The sequence below is a fragment of the Sapajus apella genome, unplaced genomic scaffold (genome assembly GCF_009761245.1).
Source record: "Sapajus apella isolate SASKATOON/1434 unplaced genomic scaffold, GSC_monkey_1.0 scaffold2, whole genome shotgun sequence".
In the NCBI taxonomy this organism is placed as follows: Eukaryota; Metazoa; Chordata; class Mammalia; order Primates; family Cebidae; genus Sapajus; species Sapajus apella.
This window is the reverse complement of record NW_022436942.1, coordinates 35,430,315-35,455,464: the sequence shown is the minus strand read 5'-3', so window position 1 is coordinate 35,455,464 and position 25,150 is coordinate 35,430,315. Positions and strand designations below refer to the sequence as shown.

The 25,150-nt window shown below is 37.6% G+C and overlaps 2 protein-coding genes across 6 annotated transcripts in view; both read left to right on the top strand.

Moving 5' to 3' along the window:
• Positions 1-16,971, top strand: part of OSBPL8 (oxysterol binding protein like 8) — a 166,859-nt gene extending 149,888 nt beyond the window's left edge. For 4 of the 5 annotated variants that reach the window (XM_032296219.1, XM_032296197.1, XM_032296210.1 and 1 more), the window contains 3 exons: positions 9,720-9,825; positions 12,067-12,169; positions 12,754-16,958. In XM_032296219.1, coding sequence (XP_032152110.1) covers positions 9,720-9,825; positions 12,067-12,169; positions 12,754-12,886 — 342 coding nt within the window. In that variant the 3' untranslated portion in view covers positions 12,887-16,958. Of the gene's footprint in view, positions 1-9,719; positions 9,826-12,066; positions 12,170-12,753 lie in introns of all 5 variants that reach the window. The other variant, XM_032296193.1, reaches the window with a different exon arrangement.
• A 2,711-nt stretch (positions 16,972-19,682) lies between these two features.
• Positions 19,683-24,745, top strand: BBS10 (Bardet-Biedl syndrome 10). Its single transcript, XM_032296188.1, has 2 exons — positions 19,683-20,576; positions 20,963-24,745. Exons 1-2 carry the CDS (start codon positions 20,380-20,382, stop codon positions 22,935-22,937), a joined length of 2,172 nt encoding a protein of 723 aa, XP_032152079.1. The 5' UTR covers positions 19,683-20,379; the 3' UTR covers positions 22,938-24,745.
• Positions 24,746-25,150: the final 405 nt, after the last annotated feature.

The following is a 25,150-nucleotide window of genomic DNA, read 5'->3' as shown; positions in this document are numbered from 1 at the left end:
GATGAAAAGGAAAAATCCCTAGAAACTCAAAAATTACATAAACTGACTCGAAATAGAAAATCTCAATAGAGCTGTAACAATAAAGAGATTGGATCAGTAACCAAAAACTTCCAAAGAAAAATTCAAGACCAGATGGCTACACTGGTGAATTCTACATAACTTTAAAGAACAAACACCAATCCTTCTCAAATTCTCAAAAAATAGAATAGATGGGAACATTTCCTAACTTATGCTCTGAGGCTAACATTACCTTAATGGCAAAGCCAGATAAAGACATCACAAGAAAAGAGAATTACAAGTAACCTTTATAAATAAGATTCATACATCCTTAACTAAATACTGGCAAACAAAATTCAGTAGCATATTAGAAAGATTATACCCCATGACCAACTGGAATTTATTCCAGAAATGCAAGGTTGGTTTCACATAAGAAAATCAATATAATACATCACATTAAGAAGGGGGAAATCACATGGTCATCTCAATTGACATAGAAAAGGCATTTGACAAAATCCATCACCCTTTCCTGATCAAAAGAAAGAAAGAATGACCTCATAAAACTAAGAAGAGATGAGACTTCCTCAACATGATTAAGGGCATTTATGAAAATCCCACAAATAGTAGATTGATTGGCAACAGGCTGAAAGCTTTCCCCCTAACATCAAGAACAAGACAAACATTCCTACTTTCACCACTCCTGTTTACCATTTTACTGGAAGTTCTAGCCAGAGCAAGAAAAGAAAGAGAAGGCATCAAAATTGGAAACAAAGAAGTAAAATGATCTCTAATTAACACATGACATTATCCTATATATAGAAAATCCCAAAGAATCCATAGAAAGCTGTTTGAGCTAATGAATTTAAGAAAAATTGCAGGGTACAAGATCAACACACAAAAATCAGTTGCATTTCTAATGATGAACAATTTCAAAATTAAGAAACCAATTCAATTTATAATACCATCCAAAAGAACAAAGTTAACAAAGGACCTGAAAGACTTGTACAGTGAAAACTATAAAACATTGCAAGGAAATTAAAGAACATCTAAATAAAGGGAAAGATACGTCATTTTCTCAGGTAGGAAGGTTAATATTGTTAAGATTTTGGCCAGACACAGTGGCTTATGCCTATAACCTCAGGACTTTGGGAGGCTGAGACAGAGGGATTGCTTGAACCAGGAGTTTGAGATCAGCCTGGACAACATGGTAAACCTCTGTCTCTACAAAAATAAAAAAAAAATAGAAAAATTGGCTGGGCATGGTGGCACACACCTGTAGTCCCAGCTACTTGGGGGGCTGAGGTGGGAGGATCACCTGACCCCAGAGAAGTTGAGGCTACAGTGAGTCGTGACTGTACCACTACACTGCAGCCTGGGTGACAGAGTGAGATCCTATCTCAAAACAATAGACATAAGAATATAACATTACTACTCAAAGCAATCTGCAGTTTCACCACAATCCCTGATAATATTCCAAGCCTTTTTTTTGCAAAACTGGGAAAGCAGATCCTCAAATTCACATAGAATTACAGGGGGCCACAAATAGCCAAAACAATTTTGAAAAAGAAGAGCAAAGTTGGAGGAGTCTTCCTTTTTGATTTCGAAACTTACTATAAAGCTACAGCAATTGAAGAAATGTGATACTTATGTCAGAAAAGGCATATTGACCAATGGAATAAAATTGAGTATCTAAATGTCAAGCCAGACTTCTGTGGTCAATTTATTTATTTTTTTAAATTATATTTTAAGTTCTGGGTTACATGTGCAGAACATGCAGGTTTGTTACATAGGTATACCTGTGCCATGGTGGTTTGCTGCACTCATCAACCCATCATCTACATTAGGTATTTCTCCTAATTCTATCCCTCCCTTAGGCCCCCACTCCTCAACAGGCCCTAGTGTGTGATGTTCCCCTCCCTGTATCCATGTGTTCTCATTGTTCAACTCCCATTTGTGAGTGAGAACATGTGGTGTTTGGTTTTCTGTTCCTGTGTTAGTTTGCTGAGAATGATGGTTTCTGGCTTCGTCCATGTCCCTGCAAAGGACATAAACTCATCCTTTTTATGGCTGCATAGTATTCCATGGTGTATATGTGCCACATTTTCTTAATCCAGTCTGTTGATTTGGGGTGGAGAGTGCTGCAGATGTCTATTAGATTCACTTGGTCCAGAGCTGAATTCAAATCCTGAATATCCTTGTTAATTTTCTGTCTCGTTGATCTAATATTCCCAATGGGGGTTAAAGTCTCCTATTATTATTGTGTGGGAGTCTTAAGTCTCTGTGTAAGTCTCTAAGAACTTACTTTATGAATCTGGGTGCTCCTGTATTGGGTGTGTATATATTTAGGTTAGTTAGTTCTTCTTGTTGAATTGATCCCTTTACCATTATGTAATTAATGCCCTTTTTTCTTTTTGATCTCTGTTGGTTTAAAGTCTGTTTTGTCAGAGACTAGGACTACAACCCTGCTTTTTTTTTGCTTTCCATTGGCTTGGTAAATATTTCTCCATCCCTTTATTTTGAGCCACTGTGTGTCTTTGTACCTGAGATGGGTCTCCTGAATATAGCACACCAATGGGTCTTGACTCTTTATCCAATTTGCCAGTCTGTGTCTTTTAATTGGGGTATTTAGCCTATTTACATTTAAGGTTAATATTGTTATGTGTGAATTTGATCCTGTCATTATGGTGCTAGCTGGTCACTTTGCCTGTTAGTTGATGCAGTTTCTTCATAGTGTCGATGGTCTTTACAATTTGGTATGTTTTTGCAGTGGCCGGTACCAGTTTTTCATTTCCATATTTAGTGCTTCCTTCAGGAGCTCTTGTAAGGCAGGCTTGGTGATGACAAAACCTCTCAGCATTTGCTTGTCTGTAAAGGATTTTATTTCTCCTTCACTTATGAAGCTTAATTTGGCTGGATATGAAATTCTGGGTTGAAAATTCTTTTCTTTTTAAGAATGTTGAATATAGGCTCCCACTCTCTTCTGGCTTGTAGGGTTTCTGTTGAGAGATCCGCTGTTAGTCTGTTTGGCTTCCCTTTGTGGGTAACTTGACCTTTCTCTCCAGTTGCCCTTAACATTTTTCCTTAATTTTAACCTTGGTGAATCTGATGATTACGTGTCTTGGGGTTGCTCTTCTTGAGGAGTTTATTTGTGCTATTCTCTGTATTTCTTGAATTTGAATGTTTGCCTGTCTTGCTAGGTTGGGGAAGTTCTCCTGGATAAAATCCTGAAGAGTTTTGCAGCTTGGTTCCATCCTCCCCATCACTTTCAGTACACCAATCAAACATACATTTGGTCTTTTCACATAGTACCATGTTTCTTAGAGGCTTTGTTTGTTCCTTTTTATACCTTTTTCTTTAATCTTGCCTTCACACTTTATTTCATTAAGTTGATCTTCAGTCTCTGATATCCTTTCTTCTGCTTGATCAATTTGGCTATTGGTACTTGTATATGCTTCATGAGGTTCTCATGCTGTGTGTTTCAGCTGCAGCAGATCATTTTTGTTCTTCTCTAAATTGATTATTCTGGTTAACAATTCTTCTAACCTTTTATCAAGGCAAGAAGCTTCCCTGCATTGGGTTAGAACATGCTCTGTTAGCCCAGAGGAGTTTGTTATTACCCACCTTCTAAAGCCTACTTGTGTCAACTCGTCAAACTCATTCTCCATCCAGTTTTGTTCCCTTTCTGGCGAGGAGTTGTAATCCTTTGGAGGAGAAGAGGCATTCTGGTTTTTGGAATTTTCAGCCTTTTTGTGCTATTTTCTCCCCATCTTCGTGGATTTATCTATTTTTGATGTTTAATGGTGGTGACCTTCGGATGGGGTTTCTGTGTGAACGTGCTTTGTGTTGACGTCCTTATGCTATTTCTTTCTGTTTATTAGTTTTCCTTCTAACAGTCAGGCCCCTCTGCTGCAGGTCTCCTGGAGTTTGCTGGAGGTCCACTAGAGACCCTGTTTGCCTGGGTATCACCAGCAGAGGCTGCAGAACAGCAAAGGTTGCTGCCTGTTTTTTCCTCTGGAAGTTTTGTCTCAGAGGGGCTCCTGCCAGATGCCAGCTGGAGCTCTCCTGTATGAGGTGTCTGTCGACCCCTGCCGGGAGGTGTTTCCCAGTCAGAAGGCATCGGGGTCAGCGACCCACTCAAGGAGGCAGTCTGTCCGTTAGCAGAGTTTGAGTGCTGTGCTGGGAGATCCTCTGCTCTCTTCAGAGCCACCAGGCAGGAGCACTTAAATCTGCTGAAGCTGTGCCCACAGCTGCCCCTTCCCCCAGGTGCTCTGTCCCAGGGACATGGGAGTTTCATCTATAAGCCCCTGAGTGGGGCTGCTGCTTTCCTTTCAGACATGCCCTGCCCAGTGAGGAGAAATCTAGAGAGGCAGTCTGGCTACAGTGGCTTTGCCGTGCTGCGGTGGGCTCCTTCCAGTTTGAACTTCCATGCAGCTTTGTTTACAATGTGAGGGGAAAACCGCCTACTCAAGTCTCAGTAATCACGGACACCCCTCTTCTCACCAAGCTCCAGCATCCCAGGTTGACTTCAGACTGCTGTGCTGGCAGTGAGATTTTCAGGCCAGTGGATTTTGGCTTGCTTGGCTCCATGGGGTGGGATCTGCTGAGCTAGACCACTTGGCTCCCTGGCTTCAGCCCCATTTCCAGGGAAGTGAATGGTTCTGTCTTGCTGGTGTTCCAGGCACCACTGAAATGAAAGAAAAACTCCTGCAGCTAGCTTGGTGTCTGCCCAAGTGGCTGCCCAGTTTTGTGCGTGAAACCCAGTGCTTTTGTGCTGTAGGCACCCAAGGGATTCTCCTGATCTGTTGGTTGTGAAAACCGTGGGAAAAGTATAGTATCTGAGCTGGAATGCACAGTCCCTGATGACTTCCCTTGGCTAGGGGAGGGAGTTTCCCGACCCCTCGCACTTCTCAGGTGAGGCGTTGCCCCACTGTGCTTCAGCTCACTCTCCGTGGAGTGCATCTATTACTTTCCGCGTTGATCCTGCAGGGAGCTGCAGACTGGAGCTGTTTCTATTCGGCCATCTTGCCAGCCACCAGTTTATTTTTTACAAAGATATCAAGTCCACCCAGTGGGAAAAGAACAGTCTTCAACAAACAGTTCTGGGATAACTATCCACATACAGAAGAATGAAGTTGGACCCTCCACCTAAAAATTAACTCAAAAGGGTCTGCAACCCAAAATTGCAGCTAAATCCATAAAAGTCTTAGTAGAAAACTGGGATAAGTCATTACAACCTTGTATTTGGCAATGCATTCTTAGATATGACACTAAAAGCACGAGTAACAACAGCAACAAGTGGGTAAATTGGACTTCATAAAAATTTAAAACTTCGTACATCAAAGGGACACTGTCAACAAAGTGAAGATCCAACCTACAGAATGAGAAATATTTGAAAATTATTTATCTGATAAAGCCTTGATATCTAGAATACCTAAAGAATTCCTGACTTTAAAAGACAACCTGATTTAAAAGTGAGCAAAGGACTTGATAAGATGTTTCTCCAAAGAAGATGTACAGATGGCCAACAAACACATTAAAAGATGTTCAGTATCATTAGTAAGAAGGGAAATACAAATCCAAACCACAATTAGATACTGTATCATACCTACTAGAAAGAGAAAAATAACAAGTGTTGGTGAGGATGTGGAGAAATTAGAATCCTTGTACATTGCTGCATTACTGGTGGGAATGTGAAATAGTGCAGTCAACTGTGAAAAACAGTTTGGCAAGTCCTCAAAAGCCAAACATAGAATTACCACATGACCTAGCAATTCTACTCCAAAAGAATTAAAAACAAGTACTCAAATAGATTCGAGTATGGCAATGTTCATAGCAGCATTATTCATAATAACCAAAAGGTAGAAACAATCCATGTGTCCATCAGCAGATGAATGGATAAAGGAAATGTAGTATATACATACCATGAAATATTATTCAGCCGTGGGAATAAAGTTCTGTTACATGCTATAATGTGGATGAACCATGAAAATATTCTTCTAAGTTAAATAAACCAAACACAAAAGGACCATATATTGTGTGATTCCACTTACATAAAATATATAGGGTAGCAGATTCATAGAGACAAAAAGATTAGAAATGGTTACCAGGACCAGAGGAAGGGAAATGCTTAATTGTTACACAACCTTTCTTGAGGAAGATAAAAATGTTTTGGAATTGTGATGGATGCATAATATTGTGAATATAATTAATGCCACTGAGTTGTACACATAAAATGGTTAAAATGATACGGTTTATTTTATATATCTTATGAAATTTAAAAATTCAAAAACTTTAAAAACCGTATTCTTTTAACAACCCTAAATAGATACACACAAGGCTTCTGTATTTCTCCCTAAAGGAATACTTTACTGATAAGAGTAAATCTTTGTATGTCTCTAGTTGTATTTCTGACTTCCCTTGTTATTTTAAATAAGTTTCTCACTAGTCTTCATCAATCTCCAATTTGAACCTACTCTAGAAATGTGGATTTCTATTTTAAATGTTATAAAATTTTAAGTCTCCAGCATTTGACATAGGAGTATGGGCCAAACCTGCCTGCTTGTTGCATATTATAGAAATTTTATTTTTAAATACATGAATAAGATTTTGCAAAATTATTTCAAGAAATAAGTAATTGGGAATACTTCCTGTTAGAGTGGTGAACAAGAAAGAACCAAGTTGTTGACCACTTTTCTCTGTTTTTTCAAGCATAACGATTACCTTGTGATATAGTTTGGCTTTGTGTCCCCATCCACATCTCATCTTGAATTGTACTCCCATAATTTCCACATGCTGTGGGAGGGACACAGTGGGAGATAATTTGAATCATGGGGGCGGTTTCCCCCATACAGTTTTCATAGTAGTGAATAAGTCTCGTAAGATCTGATGGTTTTATCAGAGGTTTCCATTTTTGCATCTTCCTCATTCTCTCTTCCTGACACCATTTAGGAAGGGGGGCCTTTTGCCTTGCACCATGATTACGAGATCTCTCTAGCCATGTGGAACTGAACGTCAAATTAAACCTCCTTTTCTTCCCAGTCTTGGGTATGTCTTTATCAGCAGTGTAAAAAGGGACTAATATTGCAAATTAGAGTGAGATGCTGCTGAAAAGATACCCCAAAAATATGGAAGCAACTTTGGAACTGGGTATCAGGCAGAGGATGGAACAGTTGGGAGGGTAAGAAGAAGACAGGAAAATGTGGGAAAGTTTGGAACCTCCTAGTGACTTGTTGAATTGCTTTGACAAAAAATGTTGATAGTGACATGAACAATAAGGTCCAGGCTGAAGTGGTCTCAGATGAAGATGAGAAATTTGTTGGAAACTGGAGCAAATGTGGCTCTTGTTATGTTTTGGCAAAGAGACCGGTGGCATTTTGGCCCTGCCATAGAGATTTTTGGAACTTTGAATGTGAAAGAAATGATTTAGGGTATCTGGCAGAATAAATTTCTAAGGAGCAAGGCTTTCAAGAAGTGATTTGTTTGCTGTTAAAAAGCAGTCTGTTTTAAAAGGGGAACAGAACATAAAAGTTTGGAAAATTTGCAGCCTGATGATGCAGTAAAAAAGAAAAACCCATTTTTTGAGGAGAAATTCAGTTGGCTGCAGAAATTTGCATAAGTAACAAGGAGTCAAATGTTAATTCCCAAGACAGTGTTATGTCTCTATTGCATATCCTAGGTCTTGATGGCAGCACCTCCCTTCACAGACTGGGAAGCCTAGGAGGTAAAAATGATTTTGTGGGCTGGGCCCAGGGTCTCCATACTGTGTGCAACCCAGGGACTTGGTACCCTATATCCCAGCCTCTCCAGCCATTGCTAAAAGGGGCCAAGGTACAGCCTCTGCTCATGGTTTCAGAGGGTGCAAGCCCCAAACCTTGGCAGCTTCCACCTGGTGTTGAGCCTACAAAAGTCAAGGTGCACAAAAGTCAAGAATTGAGGGTTTGGGAACCTCTGCCTAGATTTCAGAAGATATATGGAAACACCAGGATGCCCAGGAAAAAGTTTGCTGCAGGAGCGAAGTCCTCATAAAGAACCTCTGCTAGGGCAGTGCGGAAAGGCAATGTGGGAGAAGAGCCCACACACAGAGTCCCTACTGGGGACACTGCCTAATGGAGCTGTGAGAAGAGGGCCACCATCCTCCAGACCCCAGAATTGTAGATCCACTGACAGTTTGCACTGTGCACCTGGAAAAGCCACAGACAGTCAACGCCAGCCCATGAAAGCAGCCAGGAGGGGATCCTGCAAAGCCACAGGGGTGGAGCTGCCCAAGACTGTGGAACCTGCCTCTTGCATCAGCATGACCTGGATCTGAAACATGGAGTCAAAGGAGATCATTTTGGAGCTTTAAAATTTGACTGCCCCACTGGATTTCAAACTTTCATGGGCCCCATAACCCTCTTGTTTCCAAATTTCTCCCATTTGGAATGGCTGTATTTACCCAATGCCTGTACCCCATTGTATTTAGCTAGTAACTAGCTTGCTTTTGATTTTACAGGCTCATAGGCAGAAGGGACTTGTCTCAGATGAGACTTTGGACTTTTGGATTAATGCTGAAATGAGTTGAGATTTTGGGGGACTGTTGGGAAGGCATGATTGGTTTTGAAATGTGAAGATGTATGTAGAGGAACCAGGGGTGGAATGATATGATTTGGTTCTGTGTCCCCCACCCAAATCTCATCTTGAATTGTACTCCCATAATTCCCACGTGTTGTGGGAGAGACCTGATGAGACATCATTTGAATCATGGGGGCAGTTTCCCCCATACTGTGGTAGCGAATAAGTCTCTCGAGATCTGATGTTTCTATCAGGAATTTCCGCTTTTGCATTTTCCTCATTCTGTCTTGCTGCCACCATGTAAGAAGTGCCTTTTGCCCTCTGCCATGATTATGAGACCTCCCCAGCCGTGTGGAACTGTAAGTCAGATTAAACCTTTTCATCCCAATCTTGCATATGTCTTTATCAGCAGCATAAAAACAGACTAATACATCTTGTCTTTCTGTTTCTAGTTTCGTCTCTTGCATTTAGGTTTTTAAGTTAAATACTGAACACCAAAATTATAAACCTATTAGTAGCATAGAGTCTAAAGTTCATTATTCTAAGGAAAATTTAGTCATAGTTGATGATTTCATATACTTTAGAATCTTGTGCATCCACTTAAATGCTTTCAGTGAGTTTAAATAATGCTCCACAAAATAATACTATTTTAATTTATTATAACATGCTTTCTGTACTACCTATATGTGATTAAAAGTAAATAAACAATTTTACTGGACACCCAGCATCATTCAATGGGAATGTTTCTAACATTGGGAACAAGATAAATATGATTTATACAAACTGTTATTTAACATTCTACTAGAGATACTAGCTGGTGCAGTCAGAGGCAGGGGGCTCTATATTCATATTTGTTTATATATGCATAAAAATATCCCTGGATACAAACTAATATCAATGGGTACCTATTTAGTGGGAGAGAGACTGAGTATACTCTTCATTGTATATTTTACTTTTTGACGTTTGTGCCAAATTACTTTCTATTAAAATAAGGTCATTTGATTGTGTAAGTGTATCTCATCTTATTTGTTAAATTTGAATTAGACTATTTCATCATTGTCTTTATTTCTGAATATCATGCCTATCTGCAGATAATTTTGACAGTTGTACACCATTGGTCTTTAGGCCAAAATACAGTGCAAATTCATAAAATAGTTATTTTTTTTCTTTAGGTTAGTGTCCCCAAAATGAAACATAAGCCAACCAGGCAACAGAAGAAAGTAACAAAAGGCTATTCCCCCCCAGAACCTGACATCCAAGACTCCTCTGGAAGTGAAGGTAAAAATATTTATTGCAGGCTATTCACTATGAGAGTCTAATTTTTTAAAAAATTACACAATTTGATATGAATATGGTTTTTCTTATTAATTCAAGAAGTTATGTGAGTTTTGGTAGGGGCAGGGTTGAGGTACAAAAGCTATTCTAGATCATAGATAAGTTGTGATACCAGGACGCAAAGTAAAGGAACAGAAAATGGAAAAGGGGAGACATCCAAATAAGAACCATACTCTAGGCCAGGCGTGGTGGCTCACTCCTATAATCACAGCACTTTGGGATGCTGAGGTTGGTGGATCACTTGAGGCCAAGAGTTGAAGACCATCCTGGCCAACATGGCAAAACCCCATCTCTACTAAATCTACAAAAAAATTAGCCGTGTGCGGTGGTGCATACCTGTAATCCTAGCTACTTGGAAGGCTAAGGCACGAGAATTGCTTGAACCCAGGAGGCAGAAGATGCACTGAGCCAATACCGCACTACTGCACTCCAGCCTGGGCGACAGAGTGAGACCCTGTCTCAAAAAAAAAAAAAAAAAAAACCCACACTCTAGTAGTAGCTACCTCTTCTGCCTCGTTAGCCTCTGAAAAATTGTTGATGGTTCCCTAGACTGAATTCAGAAGCAGTTTTTTGAGCTTTGAGCTCAGTTCTATGCTTCAAAAAAGTTTTTTATTTCCAGAATAAATTTCTGTAGTGTTTGGAAATCACAGACAATAAAAATATAAAACTTATGAACTGTTAGATTAAATTGTATGTCATTCTTATTAGAGTCAAATAATGTGTAAACTATCTTGAACTACATTGAGATATAATCATGAAAGGATTAAAGTGATGTTTGTGACATTATGACAAAAAAAAAAAATTAAGCCATAATCTCTAATGAGTTTACACTAAACTGGGGAGCCCATTTTTATCTATAAAGATAACACTAGAGATGAATAAATAGTAGATACTAAAAAATTAGATGACACATGATAAAGAGTTTAAAGAAGAGGGAGTGCAATTCAATTTGAGGGAAAGTTCTTAGAATCCTGATGAATTATTAGGATTTCTAATGGATTATAGCAGTCTAGGTTTGGGGAGTGGGGTAGGAGTAGCATACTGGAGTAGTTAGAGAAATGAAACGAATACAGGTTTAAAAGCAGGAGTCACATGGCATACCAGTGTGTTAGAAGAGAGAACTGGTTATATTGTTATTCCCATTGTGCCAGAAAAGAAACTGAAACACAAAGTAACCTGCCTGAGGTCACATACCCCATAAGGTATATGTGTGTTATATATGCAGATTTTTTGGCTCCTTAATTCACCTTGTCACCCACTTTACTATGTTACTATGATGATGTATCAGCAGACATTTATTGAGTAATTAACATGTGCCAGACTGTACGTTAAATATACCTTCCAACAATCCTGTAAAGTCTGGTATTATTATCACTATTTTTAAAGTGAGAAAGTTGATACAGAGAGATTAAGTAGGATCTGAACAAAAATGGAAAGGAAGGAATGCATATGAGAGGGAATTTGTGAAAACATATACAGCGTGCTGATTGGCAGTAAAAGTTTGCAAAAACAGTATCAAAAGGGATTTAAAGTTTGGGTAACTAAACACTAACAATAAAAAATTTAAAAAAGGGCCGACTTCTTCAGATGTAGGCAAATGGGCAAGGAACAGAAGGGAGTAATACCTTCCCCAAATTAATATATATTCTCTAATGAATTATTTCTGTTTTAATTAGTTAAAAAATAAAACTGGTGCCATCCAAAACTCAACTAATGTGTTACATTCTGACCCTTTTGATGATATAGGATGTTGCTTCTTTCTGGCTACTTCCTGCTGAATAGGGGTGAAGTGTGGGAGAAGGGTCAGCTGGCTGGCATGACTAGAAATGTCAGGAATCTTCCCTCTCTAGGTTTCCAGTTTTGTGTTGCTCATACACAAAAAGTGTATGTACATTTGTGTTTATATATATGTACATATATATAAACATGTATATATATGTTTAAATGTATTTGATATATATATAAATTTATATATATAAATTATATATAATTTAAATATATTTGTAGTGTTCTAATGTTGCAATGATGTGTTTGAAACTTCAAAAGTACAGAGTATTCATATTATTATGCAAATCTCTAGGCCACAAAAGCAAATGTCCAGAAAAATTTTTATTATATGAGACACATTAAATTGAACTGTAGATTATTTTTATAGTTTCAACTTCATTCTAAATATCTTTTTAGCTCAATCAGTAAAACCAAGTACAAGAAGAAAGAAAGGAATAGAACTGGGAGACATTCAGAGTTCCATCGAATCTATAAAACAAACACAGGAAGAAATTAAAAGGTAATAATATACTGACAGTGACTATTCATTTGAGACCAAGGAGTAGTTAAGAATCCTGTTATGTGGGAAACCATATGCAGACTTGAATTTTTATAACATTTAGCTAAGCTAAAATAGAATGTTAGTCTCTATCACCTGATGTTTGACACTTAGGAAATTCCTCTAGCACTTAAATACTCGGAAAGGAAGGAGAGGTTGTTTTTTCTCTGAGGGTGGAATTGGAATCACTTTATTTTACTGCTGTAGCATGCTAGGAATGTAGCTGGGTTGCATGTGGAGGTGGAGTTGTTTCTGAGAAAGTCAGTTGACAAAGGCCTCTGCAGTCCCCTCTGTGCATGACTAATATTTCATTGGAATGTACAAGTTGAAATATGGAAATACATCCATAACAGTGGGTAAATATTCACTCCCCTAAGTATTCCTCTTTGCAGTCCCAAACCCTTCCCCCTACATGCCACCCCATGACCCAGCAACTAAAAATTATTAAGATTAAATGCTCTGTGACTGTTTAATATCAAATTGTGGTTTCTATGCTAACATTTCTGGCAAATCATTATAAAATTTGTTGTTGCTTATTTTTGTAGAAATATTATGGCTCTTCGAAATCATTTAGTTTCAAGCACACCTGCCACAGATTATTTTCTGCAACAAAAAGACTACTTCATCATTTTCCTCCTGATTCTGCTTCAAGTCATAATAAACTTCATGTTCAAATAGTTCTCTACCATTGAATCAGTGAACTAGAAAGATCTGATTTGGCCTGGGACCAGTGTTCAAGTTGGTTTGGTCTTTATTAAAAATGACAATATTTCTTAAAAAAAAAAAACAAAAAAAAAAAACCTAGTAGATAAATGTAGAGGTATTGACTTTTCATATCTTTTATCTTCACACTGAAACAAGAGCTATCCTATTTGATTATTAAAGTGAGCTATGTGTTAAGTACCAGGACATTTCTAGCTTTTGTGAGAATGTGTCTACATGTGAGTATAATAAACCCACATGTATACATAGTTGTCTCTTATGTACTCTTACCTGACAGTAATCTTTGTATTCTATAGTATGTTCTGAGATGTAAAGTTAACATTGTTCATAACAAAAAATGCTATCAATCTTATATGTAATCTATTTTCTTCATAAAACAGGCACAAAACTTTTATCAGTAAGGAATTACAGATTGAGAAATGATGGAATAATAGACATAAGTTCAATATACTACTGTTAAAATCGTTTGCAAAGTACTCAGCTATCTTCTTAAAAAGAAATAGTATGAATGGTCAAAATGAATATATTGAGAGAGATAAATGGCAAATTGCTTTTTTTTAAAGTTTACACAAGATTTTTTTTTAACCTCCAGAATTTAATATATAGAAATCCAGGTAAATATATATACTTATGTGTATATCAGTATAAAAACACTGGTGTGCAACTACTTGGATTGATTATAATACCCCCTTAAGCACTTGCTGTAAAAAGTGTTGTCAAAATTGATTGCTGTCCTTTTTTTCTTACTTTTGTTTTTCTTAGGTCAGCTGGTTCATAACACAGGCCAAATTCTAGAAATGTTTATAGGGCATTTGAAGTGCTGGTAATTCATGTTTTCTCATTATGAAAACTTATTTTAGCTTTAGACCCTAGTGTGTTCAGTGAGTGAGTAGAATAAAAAAAAATTATAACCAGTATTTTACTTCAAAAGCCAAGAAGAGAAAGGCACTAAGAAAAGACACTGTGTGGTGGCCTGTATGTGTACATTAAGATTGATTTCTGTAAAACATGCAATAAGTTGAGTATCTACGAAGAATATCAAGTTCTGAAGTTTAATTTTTTATTATCTCCCTCCATTTTTAGTAACTTCTTTCTGTGGCAAAACCACAATTCTTTGAGATTCCTATTATTCAGGCTAAGAAAAACTTAAGTTTTTTTGTTTCTTCAGTTTAATATTTTCACTTTGTATTTTTATATCAATATTTATATTCCTTGAGAGCAGTTTTTGCCAAGGTAGTTAAGTTTGGGAAGATGTTGTTCTAAAATATGTCTTGGAATCCTGAAAGTATAGATTTTGAATTTTTTTTTTAATAAAAATGAAGGTCAGAGAGAATAATTGCCCTGACCACATTTGCCTTTCAGTAGGAGGTGGCTGTGAAATAGTAAAATTACAATCAATTGTTTATGCCATGATAAATACAAGGGCTGATTACTAAATTATGAAAATCAAAACGATTATTAAAAGAGCCTGCTTTTTTTCCTAACCAATGTAGCTATCTTAAGTATTCTTAGGTTTCTGTGAAGAACCATTTCCCATGTTTTGTTAGCAAAATAATTCTGCCTTCTATATATACATGTGAATTGATGTTTTAAATTGATAAAAGCATAAATAAGACCTACCTATACCCATTATTTTCATGACATTAGAACAAATGGATTTTTGGTTATATTTCATATTTGTCAATGTAATTTTTGTATTCACATTCTGTTACATTCTGCCTATTCATTGATATATGATATTCTGTAAATATTGTACAATTTTATCTTTTTTATGGTTTAAATTAGTTAATTACATGTAACTTGATTGGCTTATCACAAAAATCATTTCATCATTAAACCTTGATAACATTTTTTATTGGTGACCCACCTCTTAGGACTTTGGCCTTATCCACTTGGGTATGTTGTTTTCATTTGGTCCAAATAATATTTCATCTGTATGGGTATCATCTAAGACTAAATAGGTAGTTGTTTTCTTTATTTTTAAAATTTCTTTTTAGAGCAAATGTTATGGGTTCTTACCCAAAGAGTCAAAAACTATTTCTTAAGAAAGAACAGGGTTATTCGTGACTGTTTCTTGTACACTAAAAGCATACATCTAATCTAATAGTCCTCTAACGCTTGTAGTTCTATGAGTTTCTTTCTATAAACTGAACACAAAACTCAGGAATTGGTGGCTTAATTTTAGATCAGTGCTTGTACAAGGCTTAGTTATATGAATCTTTAAAACACATAATTACTAACTTTGTAGCCATAATATGTAATTGACTTTGAATGTTATTTACCTGAAATTAATCTTCCTTCACACCAGAATTCATAATGTGATTTACAGTTCCTAGTTGTCTGAGAGCCTCACGAGGGTTTCTAGGACTTACGACTTTATGACCAGTTTTTTTCATTTATCAAAATTTTATTTTCTTACATGAAAACTTAATTGAGTAATAATTATTCACATGTACATTTTCTTTTTAGCTGTTAAATGTACTATACCATCATCAACCATTTAGTAAGATGTAGCTGGCCCAGGACATGTAAAATAAAACAATAAATAGGGCACGTGAAATGTTAAGTTACAGCAATAGATATTTCACTTGTATTTCATTGTTTTGTATCATTTAGGTATAGTGTACTCTTGGTCACAGCTCAGTTGGCAACTGCGTTCCATTGAAAAGTTGGCCTTGTAAAATACAGTTTTCGTTTAATATTCATGCTGTTGTGCCTTTAAGAAAATATGTTTTGTCATTTTTGTGTTACAGAAGTAATATGATTCAAGGTGTTTATAGGCTTAGTTGTCATAAAAGGGTCATTTCTGTGTCACTTTATTTCTTTTTATATAGCTATAGTATATTTAAACAATAATTCTATCTTTTATAAGGGTTTGTCTATTTACCTGTTCTTTACTCAGACATTGATGTAGACTTGTCAGATTATTCTGAGTATTGTTAACAGTGCCTTTTCGATGGAATTCACACTTTTTTGGCTGTCAGCTTGTGCCATATACATAGAAAATTTTGTGGAAGGCAGTTTTAACTTTTTGAAGAATATCTGTCAAAATTTAAGAAAACAAATGTATAAAATTCCATTTTTCCAGTATTTAGCATTTCTAGTAAGCAGTGAGGTTTTTTTGTTTGACATACAGTGATGACGGCATCATTGATAAGCCATACATGAGACTGCAGATTATACTGAATCATATTAAATGTACATAAATAAAATATTAGATTTATATCAAATTTTCCAGTCTGAACCAGTGGGGAAAGCCCCACAGAAATCAGTAAGTTTACATTTCAATTTCTATCTTATTTGACTAAGTGGAAAGAGAGTCTTTAAAATATATAACCTGCCATTATGTAATTTGGTTTCATTTTATTCTATCGGTTGTTTGAGTTTAGTATATTTAATTTACTTTTTGTTACCCTTACATACTGTTTGTTTTTGTTACAGCTTTTAATTGAAGATGGACTGTTAAAATTGTATAGGACCAGTGTCTTATTAATATGATTAATATATTTAGAAGAGCCACATGAAACCCATGACAAAATGAATGTGAATATTCTTTCTAAAAATTTAGGTAATTTTATCTTTTTGCATTTGTTATGTAAAATTGTTTTGGTTTTATAATATCAAATTTTATCATTTAAAAAAAAATGCCATGAAACATTTGAACTGATGAGCCACAGAACTTCCGTTGAAATTTTTTTTCACTTTTTGGCATGCTAAATATACATCTGAGTTTAAATATTTTGTTTAATGACCATTTATAAACTCAAGCACTACCACTGGTCAGTTTTGTGTGATAGAATAAAAATATGTTACCTGCAGTGTAAGTACAGCACACTGTCAAATTCTTTTCCTTAAGGTGCATAGTAAATGTACAGATAGTTATAGGCCACTGTTTTGTAATGTAGTACATTTCTAACCTATTATTCCTAACCTATTATAACTGTTTGCAAAAAGAAAAGAATTGAATTTTTCTAATAATCTGTAAAATTATGTTAACTTCTATAAGTAGGCTTCTAAATAAAATTTTGTAAAAGAGCAAAGTGTGATCAAGTGACTTTTAATACAACATGGTGACTAAATCAGTGTTAATTTTTTTTAGTACTCCGTTTTGGGGGTGTAGAGATAGCCGCAAAGGATGGCAGAAAACTTGAAAGGGATTCAACAGTGAGAATCCCTGAAGTATGCTTTGCTTGGTGCTTTATATTCATTCTTCTTGAATCCTCTATGAGAGCCTTAAGTGGAAGTAAGCCAGATTTTATGCATGAAGACAGTGAGGCTTGGAGAGGTTGAAAGTCTCCAAAAGTTACAGAGTAAGACTGGTAGCCCACTCTTTTTTAAGAGTTTGAATCTGTATCTCCATTGTACACTTAAATAGAATGCTAACCATAGCACTTCACTTCCAAATGTCAGGAATATAATTCACTGCTTGAATCTCTATTGAATACTGTAACCCCTTTGTTATGAGTAGCACCAGAAAAAAACCCTACTATTAAACAGACATATACGAAATCCCTATGAAAGTTTTTTTTTTTTCTCCTCAGATTACACCTATTAGTCCATACTCAGTCAATATCAGATGAGTTCCAAGACATCATTTCTCTCTGGTTTTTCCCCCACCCTCCTCTCTTCCCATTCTTGCTCTCCGCTCAGCATCCAATGGCTTCTGGCTGTCATTTGGTTTGGTTTTATTAATTGGGGAGAAAAAGATAGGAGGGCCTGCTGGTTCCTTCTATCTTGGTCATAGCAATAAGGAGTAAGGAAAACAGCCCCTCATTGTCCAACCTCAGTGAAATATTAGCAAGATCATTTTCTTGCTAATAGTGGCATGTTTTGAATCTCACAGATGATCTATGTTGTGCTCTTATGCTATCTCAATCTTCTGCATCTTACAAAATATCACTTGTGGGAATAACGAACCAGGAGAGTGGTGACTTACCACAGTAATTTGGTGGGTGTATCAGGCATCTGAACCAGAGCAAGTCCATCTTGAGTAGGGGCTGGGTAAAATAAAGCTGAGACCTACTAGGCTGCATTCCCAGATGATTAGGGCATTCTAAGTCACAGGATGAGACAGGACGTTGGCACAAGGTACAGGTCATAAAGACCTTGCTGATAAAAGAGTTTGCAGTAAAGAAGTCAGCCAAAACCCACCCAAACCAAGACGGCCACGAGAGTGAACTCTAGTTGTCCTCACAGCTACCTTCCTACCAGTGCCAGTAACACTTTACAAAAATGCCATGGCAGCATCATGAAGTTACCCTATATGGTCTACAAAGGGGAGGCATGAATAACCCACCCCTTGTTTAGCATACAATCAAGAAATAACCATAAAAATGGGCAACCAGCAGCCCTCAGGGCTGCTCTGCCAATGAGTTGCCATTCTTTTATTTTTTTTTTCTCTCTCAATAAACTTGCTTTCACTTATGGAGTTGCCCTGAATTTCTTTCTTGCATGAGATCCAAGAACTCTCTCTTGGGGTCTGGACTGGGACCCTTTTCCTGTAACAGATGTACTATAAATATTTTAATGTTGAGTGCTAACTATGCTAGCCACTGTGCAGGTATAGTGAACATTCATCTCCTCAAAACCTTGAGATTTTTCTTTTATTTATGTTATATCCATTGTTTTTTTTTGGTGGGGTTGTTTTGTTTTGAGACAAGATCTTGCTCTGTCCCCCAGGCTGGAGTGCAGTGGTACAATCTCAGCTCACTGCAACCTCCCCTCCCAAGTTCAAGGTATTCTTATGCCTCAGCCACTAGAGTAGCTGAGATTACAAGCATGCACCACCATACCCAGCTAACTCTTATATTTTTAGTATTTTTAGTAGAGACAGAGTTTTGCTGTGTTGGCCAGGCTGGTCTCGAACTCTTAGTCTCTTGTGATAGCCCGCCTTGGCCTCCCCAAATGCTGGGATTACAGGCATGAGCCAGGCCAATTGCTTTTAAAGATGAGAAAAGCAGAGATCAAAGAGGTTACTTGGTAAATGCCACAGGTAAGGAAATAACAGCAAACCCAGGTCTGAATCCAAAGCCCATACTCTCAAGTGCGTGTGTTTTAGGCCAGGCAAGGTGGCTCATGCCTGTAATCTTAACACTTTGGGAGGCCAAGTCTGGAGGATCACTTGAGGCCATGAATTCAAAACCAGGCTGGGCAGCATAGGGAGACCCTATCTCTACTAAATAAAAATAACTGGCCTAGCAAGGCACGAAGTGACTTGGAGGTTGACGCAGAAGGATCACGAGCTCAGGAACGCAGGGTTGCAGTGAGCTATGATCGCCGCACCCCAACCTAGGCGGCAGAGTGAGACCTAGTCTCAAAAAAAAAAAAGTGTTGTAATATAAGAGACAGCATTCTCTGTCATTGGATTATATACGATAATCCCTGGCCAGTGTGTTTTTAAAGCATACTGTTGATCACCAACGTGACTAATGGATTTACATCTTCACATCAGCCGGACGCAGTGCTCACGCCTGTAATTCCAACACTCTGGGAGGCTGAGGCGGGTGGATCACTTCAGGTCAGGAGTTTGAGACCAGCCTGGCCAACATGGTGACACCCTGTCTCTACTAAAAATACAAATATTAGCTGGTCACACTGGCGCATACCTGTAATTCCAGCTACTTGGAAGGCTGAGGCATGAGAATCGTTTGAACCCGGGAGGTGGAGGTTGCAGAGTGCCAATATCGCACCACTGCACTCCAGCCTGGGCGACAGAGCGAGACTCCATCTCGAATGAATGAATGAATGAATCTTCACGTCATTTCTGCTAAAAAAAAAAAAAAAAAGTAATGTATTTGTGGTGTCTAGAGTTTTATTGTGATACCTAAGTCTAGGGAATGTGGTAAAACCTCAGCAGCACACATAAAGCCTGCAATTCATGGCTGTAGCTAGACCCTTCGCACCTGTCCTGCATCTAGAAATTATTTCCGTGACGGTAAGGAGAACAACTGGTGGAGAATGTGGACAGTGAATCCAAAGCAGAGGTTTTGCCCACTAACAAGCAGCTTCTAGCAGGGGATGAAAGCCAGCCGAGTTCCAACCCTGGTGCCCTCTCCACGCAGGCCCACTACCGTGTTTATTTCGGAAAAAAGTTTCTCAGGAGACTAAAGGATTTGGGGGCAGCTGACGCCACTGGAGGAAAATGAATTCACCTGGGGAACAGGGGAAGGGCTTAAGGTTGCCGCTCCAGGCACAGCTGCCGGAAATCCTAGCCTTTTTTTCTAACTTCGCGGACAGCGGGCCAACTCACGCCAGCTGGCAAAGAGGCAGGGCATTTCCTCCTAGCGGGCGGAAGGGCAGCGCTTTCGCCCAACCAAGAAGTCCCGCTACCCCGGCTTCTCAACCTGCTTCCGGTTTTCTCCCCGCCTATTCCGTTTCCGGCCGTTCCCACTCCTCTTTTCGTCGGCATTGGTGTTCCGCAAGCTGGCAAAAAAGGGAAAGTGGCCCAGATGCTAAGTTCTGTGGCCGCCGCAGGATCTGTGAAGGCGGCGTTGCAGGTGACCGAGGTGCTGGAAGCCATCGTGAGCTGCTGTGTGGGGCCCGAGGGGCGGCAAGTTTTGTGTACGAAGCCCACTGGCGAGGTGCTGCTCAGCCGGAATGGAGGCCGCCTGCTGGAGGCGCTACACTTAGAGCATCCCATAGCCAGGTATCCGCGTCCCGTACGCTAGCCCGTAGCTGGGCACCCCAGGCAGCCTCTGTGGTCCTCTTGTCCCATCCTGAGGCTATTCTTAGAGTACTTGGAAAGACTGACCTCGGGTGAAGCCGCTGTATGCTCGGAATTAGAACCCTGGCCAAGGGAACACTCCTGTACCCCAAATCTTAACCAATTCCCAAAAACACTTTTTCCCTCTCCACCCAACTGTGGAATCTTGGGATAAAGCAGAGGTTTTTTCAAGAAAAGAAAATAAGAATGTATCAAATGAACAATATTCTAATTTTGTGCTTATAGCTGTGAAAACATGGTTTTAACTTAATTTAGATGTGGGAAGCCAGCCTTCTGAAAATGAGTTGCTTTATTTCTTTTTTGTGCAGGATGATAGTGGACTGTGTTTCCAGTCATCTCAAAAAAACAGGAGATGGTGCAAAAACATTTATTATCTATCTTTGCCGTTTGCTTAGAGGACTTCATGCATTCACAGAGAGAGAAAAGGATTCTTTGATGTGTGAAAACATTCAAATGTACGGAAGGCATTGGAAAAATTGTCAGTGGAAATTTATTTCCCAGGCTCTCCTAACGTTTCAGACACAAGTATTAGATGGTATTATGGACCAGTACCTAAGCAGACACTTTTTGTCTATCTTTTCATCTGCTAAAGAGAGGACATTGTGTAGGAGCTCTTTAGAGTTGCTCTTAGAAGCATACTTTTGTGGAAGAGTGGGAAGAAATAATCACAAATTTATTTCACAGTTAATGTGTGACTACTTTTTCAAGTGTATGACTTGTAAAAGTGGGATTGATGTATTTGAGTTAGTGGATGACTGTTTTGTAGAGTTGAATGTTGGTGTCACTGGCCTTCCTGTTTCAGATTCCAGGATCATAGCTGGGCTTGTGCTTCAGAAAGACTTTTCTATGTACTGCCCAGCAGATGGTGACATACGAATGGTGATAGTAACAGAAACCATTCAGCCTCTTTTTTCCACTTCTGGATCAGAGTTTATTCTAAATTCAGAAGCACAGTTTCAGACATCTCAATTTTGGATTATAGAAAAGACAAAAGCAATAATGAAGCATCTACATAGTCAGAATGTAAAATTGCTCCTGTCTAGTGTGAGACAACCAGATTTCGTTATTTATTATGCAGGAGTGAATGGTATATCAGTGGTTGAGTGTTTATCATCAGAAGAAATTTCTCTTATCCAGAGGATCGTTGGTCTTTCCCCATTTGTACCACCACACGCCTTTTCACAGTGTGAAATTTCTAACACTGCTTTGGTGAAATTTTGTAAACCTCTTATCCTTAGATCAAGAAGGTATGTTCATCTTGGCTTGATTAGCACATGTACATTTATACCACACTGTATAGTTCTTTGTGGACCAGTTCAGGGTCTCATTGAACAACATGAGGATGCTTTGCATGGAGCATTTAAAATGCTTCAGCAATTATTTAAAGACCTTGATCTAAATTATGTGACACAAGCCAATGACCAAAATGACACTGCAAGTCTTTTTATTTGTAAGAACAGTGGAGAAAGTTATCGGGTACCGGATGCTGGTAATGGCTCAATACAAAAGCCTTATCCAGACACAGTTGTAGAAAACAAAGATGAATTGGAAAAAACTCAAACATATTTAAAAGCATATTCAAATTTGGCAATTTCAGATGTAGAATTAGAAACATGTATTCCATATTCAACCCCCAAACTGACACCAGCAGATACATTCCAAACAGATGAAACGCTGAGATGTTTGTCTTTGGAAGAAAACAGCCTAATTGGTGATTATGAAGCATTACTCAAGAGCAGTTCCACTGCTTATTCAACAAGAGGAAACAGTAGAATAGAAATTTGTTATGAAAATTTACAGGTCACAAATATTACTGGAAAGGGAGGCTTGTTACCAATGAGCTACAAGTTACAGAATATGGGTACTTCCCAGAGTTACCTTTCCTCATCTGTGCCAGCTGGTTGTGTTTTGCCAGTAGGCGGTAATTTTGAGATCTTGTTACATTACTATCTTCTCAACTATGCCAAAAAATGCCATCAATCAGAAGAAACCATGGTTAGTATGATAATAGCTAATGCACTTTTAGGCATTCCCAAAGTCCTTTATAAATCTAAAACAGGAAAGGACAGCTTTCCACATATGTATATAAGAGCTCTCCATGCACTGCAAACCAATCAACCCATAGTAAGCAGTCAGGCAGGTTTGGAATCAGTAACTGGTAAATGCCAGCTGCTAACTTCAGTTCTTCAGTGTTTGACACAAATATTAACCATTGACTTGGTAATCACCGTTAAGAGACACCCTCAGAAAATTCACAGTCAAGATTCTGAAGATGAACTATAACATCGGAAGCTTTTAATTAACCAAACTTTTCATCTTAACTCAAACCAAGTAAAGCAGGCATGTGACCACTGATTCTGAAGTCAGTTCAGTCTACTTAGGAAAATACCATACCTTTAAAAGTCTTTAGAAGAAGCACAGTAAGGTCACCAGACGAGATGCAAATATTACATTACTTTGTGGGACAAAACTAGAGGGGAAGCCAAGATTTGGCTAAGTGTGTCAGTTTTTTCCCTGTTTTATGCTTCTGTGTCTCAGCTCTATGTTAGCCTATGTGTTTAGAGGAGGGTGTTGCTTTATTCCTCCTTTTTATTCTTGTGTATCTTTTTCACTGTAGTCCTCCTTCATCTTTATATGTTTGGTTCATAGAATCATTTAATCTCTGATTTGGATGGGCTTAGTCTAATTGTTTATAATATTGAATATGTTATTTGCTTTATTTAATTTTCCCTACTCATACTTTATAAAGCAGTGAGTAAAAGACTCAAAATGTTTTTTTCAAAAAGCATAAAATTAATTTTTACTTTTATGTGGTCATTGGTTTGTTGCCATTTCATTTGGAAAACCTTGGATAGATTTTCACCTTCCATATACCTTTGGATATATGTTAGTTAAAATATAACTGTGTATTGTGAACTCTTTCATTTTTTTAGTAAAAGGTTAATACTAGAAAGGATATACAATTAATACTTTCATTTTCTCCTGACCCAAGAGCTTGTAAGGATATTTTATGTATTTACTGTTTTTTCTTATATTTGGTGAATAGCCAGTAACAAATAATTTGACAGTTTATATTTCTAATGTTTATTTCTAATTTATTTCATTTACAAATGTTCATATTTTATTTTAAAAGCTTATCAATGTAATACTATGCATTTTGCCATGGACAAGAACAGTGTCTTCTACATTTATTAGACTAATAAATGTGTTGACTAATGTGTTTAAAAACTATAATATCACAATTTTTATATTAAACATAATTCTCGCTTTTTAAACATTTATGCTATATGATACATTGTTTCTGTGAATATGGAGAGAATAAATTAGCTCTATTACCAAATTCATGGATGAATTTAAAATTGCTGCATAATATTTTTAATTTTTTTAAATTGTTTTTCAGGTTATTTGGTCACTCTGCTTTTTGTGTGGTTGTTTTAAACACTCCTTCATTACTGTAAGCATTTAATGACTTCCAGACATGCCCAGTGCTTTGCACATGGTAAGCATTTAATAGGTATAAGTAGTCACTAGTCCCGCAGCCCTTTTGTGAGGCTGGACTGGGTCTTTGTACGTTTGGCACTTGTTCTAATATCTTACACACAATAGATGCCTGTTAAGGGCCTATTTGTTGAATGAATTAGTCATTTGGTCCTCATAGATGAGATTATAATTTCTATAAACGTTCATGGGCAAAGGATCTATTTTGAGGAGGAGCAGAAAGTGTAGAACAGATCTACAGAAAGTAATTCTTTTTCTTTTCCTTAAAAGAAATCTCTCAAAAATAGTGATAACACTTTCATGGATTTATCCTTATTTACAGAATAACAGTAGGGAGTTTACATTCCTGAGCTAGATAGGAAAGCTTTTTTAAAAATGTAATTACATTGTATTTATACCCTCCACCACAAAGGATGTTAAGTGACCTGCAGTAAGAACAGACCATCTCCACCCAAGAAAAGGAACAGACAAAATTACAGTAAAATCTGAATAAAAATTAAAGAATCAAGACCAAGGAAAATGTAGAGACAAGTTAAAATCAAGATCGTGTTTCTATTTTGTACTGCTGCATAATGAATAATCCTAAAACTTAATTTTTTTGAATCATTATGTTATTTACTTGTGGTTCTGGGGTTGACTGGGCTTAACTGGACAACTTCCACTGTATTCTATTGTGGGAGCAGTCATAAGTATCACCTGAGGTTCAAGGGAGACATATACAGGCCCCACCACTCAATGGGAACAGTGTCAATGTCACATCATAAGAGCATGTGGGATGGGATATATTGAGGCAGCTATCTTTGGAAAATACAATCTGTTACACCATGGGAGGGAAAAGACAAATACGCATTAACTTCTCAGCTGCGTTTCTTTTTATTATTAAGTTACATGTCGATCCACCTCCCACAAATACATTTTCTCCAATAACCTTTATAGACCTTCTTAATTTTTTCTCATTGGGCCAGCATAAGCATTTTTATTTTCAAAGCAATAGACAC